Source organism: Haemorhous mexicanus, chromosome 3, assembly GCF_027477595.1.
Source record: "Haemorhous mexicanus isolate bHaeMex1 chromosome 3, bHaeMex1.pri, whole genome shotgun sequence".
Lineage (NCBI taxonomy): Eukaryota > Metazoa > Chordata > Aves > Passeriformes > Fringillidae > Haemorhous > Haemorhous mexicanus.
This window is the reverse complement of record NC_082343.1, coordinates 86,949,334-86,956,641: the sequence shown is the minus strand read 5'-3', so window position 1 is coordinate 86,956,641 and position 7,308 is coordinate 86,949,334. Positions and strand designations below refer to the sequence as shown.

General features: G+C 45.8%; 1 protein-coding gene across 7 annotated transcripts in view; it reads left to right on the top strand.

Annotated features, from left to right (window-relative positions):
• Nucleotides 1-707: 707 nt before the first annotated feature.
• MYO6 (myosin VI) overlaps nucleotides 708-7,308 on the top strand; it is a 102,207-nt gene continuing 95,606 nt past the window's right edge. For 2 of the 7 annotated variants that reach the window (XM_059842585.1, XM_059842582.1), the window contains exons 1-2: nucleotides 724-814; nucleotides 1,591-1,842. In XM_059842585.1, coding sequence (XP_059698568.1) covers nucleotides 1,835-1,842 — 8 coding nt within the window. In that variant the 5' untranslated portion in view covers nucleotides 724-814; nucleotides 1,591-1,834. Of the gene's footprint in view, nucleotides 815-1,590; nucleotides 1,843-7,308 lie in introns of all 7 variants that reach the window. The other 5 variants (XM_059842586.1, XM_059842587.1, XM_059842583.1 and 2 more) reach the window with 5 other exon arrangements.

Sequence of the window (7,308 nt, the reverse complement as noted above, 5' to 3'; positions counted from 1 at the left end):
GGCGACGCAGAGCTGCTGCACGGGAGGGGTGGCTGTGAGCAGCAGCAGCGGTGTGACACCCCGGCTGAGCATGAAGCAATGCCGCCCAGTCGGGCCACTCTGCCCAAGTCACAGCAGCGCAGCAGCCACAGGGATGAAGGGCTGGGCGAGGCACATGCCAGGGCAATCCCGCAGAGCTCAGGCCGGCCCTGCGCTGCCTCGCAGGGGCACAGGCTGGGGCAGGCCATGCTGTTCTGACATTCAGCAGCGGCTGCGACCATCGCTGCTCCCAGCCCTGTAACATCCGCCAAGGCAGGACCCTGGGGACACGGCAGGGACAGCACAGGGCCAGGACGAGCCTGGGAGAGGGGCCGGGCTGAAGCAGCCTCTGACTCCCAAGGTTTGTGCAGTAGGAGAGCCGCCACTTGCTCGGGGCCTTTCTTTGTGGGGCCATGGTCAGTAAAGACAAAGACAGCTCCCAAAATCGCCCTTTATGTAACCCCGGCGGTAAAAAATAAAGGAAGAGACCCAGCTCACACAAAATAACCCCGGGCCAGCCCCTCAGCACCACCTCTGCCGCGGGGGGCGCGGGCCCGGGACTCCCGGCCAGGCAGCCCCAGCGCGGGGAGAAGGCCGGGCCGGCCTGCCCGGCCGCCACCGCCCCGCCGGCGCTGCCCCCGCCCCCGGCCGGCCCTGTGGCGGTGACGTCCCGGGCCGGGCCGGGCCGGGCCGTGCCGGGCGGCGGGGGCGGCGCAGAGCAGCGCAGTAGCGGCGGCAGCGGCAGGGCTGGCAGTGAGCGGGGCGCCGAGCGCAGCAGCACCACCTCCATCAGCAGGTAAGGACGCGGCCTCCCGGCCTCCGCCGCCCCCTCCTTCCCCCGGCGGGAGGTGCCGGCCCTCCGGCCCGGCCGCCGCGCTGCCCCTCGGCTGCCCCCGCCGCCCCTCTTGCCCGGGCAGGTGCGATCGGGGCGGGCGAGGCAAGGGCCGGGCCCTCGGCGGGGGAGCGCTCCGGCCAGCGCACCGCGGGACCGGAGCCGGAGCTTAGAATCCCTCTGGACTGTGCTTTACTTCCTTAAATTAACTGTCATGGAAATTCTTTCCTTTGTGGGCTTGTCTGGGTTTTTTTAGTATCATCCTCTGTGAAATTCCATCCCTGCGGAGTTACAGCTGAGCTCCCCTCCTTGCTTCAGAAACATTTCTGTGGCGGTGGTATTATCCTTGTAAGAGAAAATTAAATTTGTATAGCCTTTACTGGCCGGACACAGTACGACTGGTAGTTCAGTGGAAAAACGTCTTCTGGAGTATTTCTACTTGAAGTACTTTTGCAGGCTGTGGTTTGGACAGCAGCATGTGTCACTGTGATGTACAACTAAAAACCAATTCCTAATTCCTGTAACTTGCATCCATTACTGAACAGGAAAGCTTAAAAGGGTTCCTCTCCTTAACAGTCGAGAATACGACTTGCAGTGCAGCAAATACACTGTTGGTGCTTGTCTAATACTTGGCTCTCAGGTTCTGAACTAATAAACGCCACCAAGGCCTGTAGGATGGAGGTAGCTGAACTAATAGTTGGCTGGGTCTGTAAAAGGATGGTTGTTATCTGTTGTTTCAGCGAACACTGCTGACTGCCAGCCCTGTTTTACAAAGGTGCAGAGAAGTAGTATGTCGTGACTTGTGCCCTGTGGTGCTCCCGGAGGGAACAGACCTTTGAGGCGACCTAATTCCTTTCAGTTCAGTGGGCATCGCCGGGCTGCGGGGCGGCCTATGGACTGCGTTCACAGCCATCCGAGTACAAAGGTTGGCCACGGGACCGAGCCTTCCTTCTGTTGCAAGTGTGACAAATTAACAGGGTGGAGATGAACTCGTGAGTTAAATGTCATCTGCGCTTTTAAACTTTGTTTTTTAGTGAAAAAAAAGAAGCCTAACAAAAATAGAAATATTTTAATTTTTAAAATGTTAATTTTGAAAACTTAGAAGTATAAGCAAATGTCTTGCAGTGTTTGTTTAAATACAATAAAACTGCTAACACACAAGTTAATTCTTAAATGTATGGTTTATAAAATAACTGCAAAAGAAAGATCTCAGTGTTGTTGAAGTGGGAGAGTAAATATCAGAATTATCAGAACACAAGTTCCAAACCTTTGTGATATTGCCCTTAATAGCATAGAAATCAAGATTTAGCTTGACAGTATTTTTAGCGGAGAGGTTTTTAATGTGTCTCAGTTAATAAACTATTTAGTGAAGGCACAGTTATGCCTTTGACTGTAAAACTATTAAGCCTGCAATGCAAACGTAAAGGCAGTAAACTTTCCTGCGAGGCTGAATAGCTTTCTGAATTAAAACCATGTCATTATTAGTTTGCAGAAATTCTAAGTTGAATTAATTTCCCCACCCCCATTTTTTCTAGTCAGAGGGGTCATTCCTCTATAATCTGCACTAAGTACTGTGTTTTTCAGCCTCCGGCATTGCCATGTGCCTTTGTTTTGATAATGGGTCAGTATTTTGACCCATTAACAATAATGTTCTCATAAGGAAGGTGAAATAGTGCTTCCTTGTCCCTGCTCTGCCAGGGTGAAGAAGGCTTTGTGACCCAATCTAACCTTTGTATTTTTGTGGTATTTGATAACACTGGTCTGAGAAAGATTTCAGGTTTTAGAAATTTTGACAGTCTTATGAGTGATGTGGCAAAGTTGAGTAGGGACTAACTTTTTATCAGAAAAGCATACTATTAAGCTGGCAGGCTCAAAATGAACAAAAGGGGAGTGTTTTTGGTTTTGACCCAATGTGTGGTTAGTTAAGCTTTGGAAATCCTTTCTGAAGCATGTGGATATTGAAAGTTTGCAGGGACTTGAAAAGCAGCCGGACAAATAAATGGAAGAAAAACCCACTAAGGCTGACTTGTGCAGAGTACCTGAAGTCGCTTAGAGAATCACCAAGCTGGGCTCAGAGCTGGGACAATAGACTGGGAAAGTACTGTCAATTATTTATCAGATTTTTTTTATATTAATTTCAGGCATTGACATAGTGCAGACAACAGACCTGCCATCTGACCCAGTAGGGCTGCTCTTGGGAAAATTGTTCAATGAAGGTTTTGAGAACAGCTGAACCAGAGGGACCAGGTATAGAGATAACTCTAAGCGATAATTCTCAGGAAATGATTATGAGTCACCATCAGACATCAGTTTAAGTAGTGCTGGGGGCAGTTCTGGCACCTTTGTACTTGTTGACATGGATATCTATGATCAACAGAATTAGCACAAAATATGAAGGAGACTGAGTAGGGCTTTCAGACTGTGTTTTTGATGCTCTGCTTTGGAGGACAAGAGGTTTCTGATAAGTTCGAAGGCAGTATTTGAATCCAAGATACTATTTTCAGGAAGAAGATCCCATAATGCAGATGGGTAAAGTCGACTTGGCAGCAGCGCCATGGAAGCAGATCTGAGGGCTACGTGGGATCACAAGAAGCACAGGGATGCAGTACTGCTGAAGTTCAGCATTTGGCTTTTCATACTAGTGCAGCTTAAGTACAGCTACAGGCTGTAGCCAAAACTGGACACATTATTATGTTAAGGAAAATAAATTAAAATGTGTCCTTCTACCAGAAATGGTCACCAGGCCTTAGGAAGGTTTTGGAAAACAGATCTTCAGAGAATATGTGTGTTTGAAAGTGTGTTCCAAAAAGCTAGACAAGCTAATTTCCAGCAGAAAGAGAAGAGATGAGGGAACAGGAAGATGCTAGAGTATTAAAATTAGTGAGAAGTGGTTTGTGTTCTTCTGTCAGTGACTGTATCAAAAAAGATGAAACTAGTTTGCTCCAAAGACTTGATGAAGTTCTTAAAATCTGTTAGGCCTTAGGGAAAACTGAAAGAAAGTAAGGTTGTGCAATCTTGTTTCTGCAAAGGTTTTTGAAAGTCAAATAGTATTTGTGTTAAGGATATATTAAAAACACTCCTCAAAACTGTTTTACTTGTTCTCATGCAGGGGCTTGAGCTTGATGATTTCTTCAGGTGCCATCTGCATTTGGGCTTGAGTTTATGTGGAAAAAAGTCATTTCAGTCCTCAAAAGATGAACAGTTTCTCTGATATAGTCCTATATTCTTTCAGTTGCTGGTCATCTCATGTTACAGCTTAAGGCATTTGGTTTAAAAATAATTAGTGTTGAGGCAAACGACTGCATTTGACAGCAAAATGTTGTGGTTTAGGAGTATAGCCTGTAATACTGTAGGAAATGTAGGTGTGCAACCATACTGTGATTTAAACCAGGAAAATCAGAGGGATAAAACCTGAGGTATTCATCATCTACTCTAGAATATACTGCATGTGGCTTCATAACTTATGTCCTAGTGTTACAGCATCTTTGGCTCTGAAACACTTTCAAAAAGGACTTTCAAAAGACCTAACTTAAAAAAAAATTGCCATTCATCATATGTCTGTCATTTTGTATCTACTTTTTAAAGTATGAGAAGGCATTTTAAAATGGTAACATTTTAACATAGCTTGCTATCTTTTCAAGTTTCTACTTTGTTATTTCTTGGAATGACTGTTGTAAGTTTGTAGTAAATGCTAGTGACAGTGACTTGTGTTTCTGAAGTATTGTTAGATACTATCAATATAAAGAACACCGAAAACGGTAGATTTTGAAGTGATGGCTGTGGATGAATCTTCCCCTCCACTCCCCCACCACCCCAAAAAACTCAACAAAACCAGCAGTTTTGCAAAGCCGAATGAGAAGCATCAGCAGCCTTCACGGTTTTTACTGAGGCTCTGATGTCAAGAAAAGGACAGATAAATCCATGGGCACTGGTAGACTGTAAGTAATGGCCATATAAATTTAATATATGTATTTTATCAGGGAAAGAAAGCCAAAGCTGTCTTTTGATAAGTGACCATCTTAGACCACCTATTAAAAAACCCCTGATTTATCCAAAGCAAGTTCTTATTTTGTTGTTGTTGAGCTGTGTGCAGAAAGAGCAGAGGGTGATGAGGCTGGGGAGGGCTGGATCTGTTTGGTCCTGCTGCTGTGCCATGGTGCTGCAGCTCCAAGGCAAAGCCTGTTGCCATCTGTGGACAGCATAGCCTGGCCTTGAAAAGGTGGTTTGGGACTCCTTGGTGCACCTACACATCCTAACTTCTTCCTGCTGCAAAGGGAGTTGCAGCCAGATGACGTTTAACCTGCACACACAGTGCTGGCTACTGCTCCGGTAGGCATGTGTAAGCTCTGCCAGCTAAATTGCAGCTACTGTCAGCAGCAGGGCATGCATGAACGCTTGGTTAAGTATGGGTTGGTGTCTGGCTCCTGTGGCTGCAAGTCATACCCAGGCATTGTGTCACTCATGAAGCACTTCTGTCAAGCCAAGGGACCTTCCTTGTACAGTGAATGCTTCTTCTTCCTCTGCATGTATGTGGATAAAGGGCAGTTTCTGCTTGCTCCAGGGAACGAAAGATGGATGACGCATCCGGAATTAAACTTCACTTTTTGTATGCACACCTTGCAGCACTGCTGCTGTGCAGAATGTGGCCAATCTCCAAACTGGGATCGGGTCCTGGCAGTGCCAAGTGGAGGTGCCATGACCGCTACCAGAACTGGGGTGGCCACATCTGTATGTGCATCTTTTAGGGCTTGATCTACTCTCAGAAAAAATTAAAGAGAAATTCTCAGTCTTGAGCTGAAAATCTGAATGAACCCTTATTTTGTAAATGTTCAACAGAAGGCCTTATTTATCATAAAAGAATTTTTTTTCTTTTTTTTAAAGCAACATCTCTTAAGAGAGCTTGCTGAATTCATTTTGCCAAGGTAGTTAAATTGACAAATTAAGAGTATTATTTACATAGTGGATAATTTTTTCACGAGCAAATTTGTTTTCCTTGTAATTAACAAGACTTAGTGGACAGATTTGAAATTTGTGAAGGGAAAAAAAAGAGAGGAGTAGAGAATTTACCAAAGCCAGTTGATCACAAAAATCTCTTCAATATTAGCAAGATCTCTGTCTGTATTTCACAAAAATATCAGCAACCTTCTGAATTATATCTAAAAATTCCTATAGATCCTTCAGGCCTGAGCTGAAGACACAGAAATATTGTTGCTTTTTGCATTTTGAGCAAGTTCAAATTTGTATGGTCCAGAGCTCTGTCCCTCTCATCTGCTATATTGTCTTGGTTGCCATGCACTGAGCAAGTTTTTGATCATGTCAGGTGCATTCTCAGTGTTCCACATCTAAAGGAGCCCAGCTATAAGGTGATACTGTGGGTAGCCATGTTTAGGAAGAAGGTGTCTGTGGGAGGACAGCATGTCCTTCTCCAGTCCTTAGGTGTGCTCTGTGCCGGAGGTCATGCCTGTGGTGAGCTGACGGCGTCCCTTCCAAGTTCACATCTGTGCTTTGCTCTTTCCTGATTTCTTCAAGTGCAGTCCATCACAGCTGCTCTGTAGTGAGGGAATTGCCAGCAATAAAACTCTTTCACCAAGTCCTCTGAGCCAAAGATAGTTTTGCTGTGTCTCCTTTTGCCTTGTCGGGGTGAGCGCTGTGTGCAGGCACACCAAACCTGCTTACCATGGCACAGTTTGAGGGGAGGCATTGGAGAGTTTTGGGGGAGGATGCTCTGTAGCTGCTCATCCAATTCAAGGTTTAGCCATGTGCAGTCAGCTTTTGTGATGTTGGCCTTGCTTATATACTGCAAAGTTTCCAGGACAGTCAGCAGAGCATTCAGGAATGAAGAATCTGACAATCATTTTTGATGACTTCAACTTTAACAATTCTGTTGGATTGCAGTTTTGTAAGCAGTTCGCCTGAGGTAATTGACTGCTGGACCCTAAAAGGAGAAAATCTTAATGGCTGCATCTTCTTGCCCTTCCCAGCAGTATGGATGGTCATGGGGCTTCTTCACGCCCCAGTGCAAATGGCTGGCTCTGTGGAAAGCAACAAATCTCATCATCTTTCTGTTTTCCATATCTGTGAAAATCCATATCCATATTTCCATTTCTCTCTGCAGAGGTAGAGCAGCAGAGAGGAGGGGAGGCAGATAAGGTGTAATAAGTCATTGTCGTTCAGGTCACCCTCTCTCAGGAAGCCACAACCTATTTTGCAGTCTCTTAGACCTGTGTAACATGCATTGCCTCTACCAAAAGTTAAACAAATGCCTCCAGAGCCCTTTGCAGAGAGAAACAGAGACATAAAGAGTATACATAGGGAAATTTAATAGAATCATAGCGTTATGGAAGGGCCTGGGTCGGTAAAGACACTAAAGATGATCTAGTTCCAATACCCTGCTGTGGGCAGGGAAACCCAGGCAGAGTCATGTACAAGGACAGAGTCATAGAGTTGGATGGGAGAGG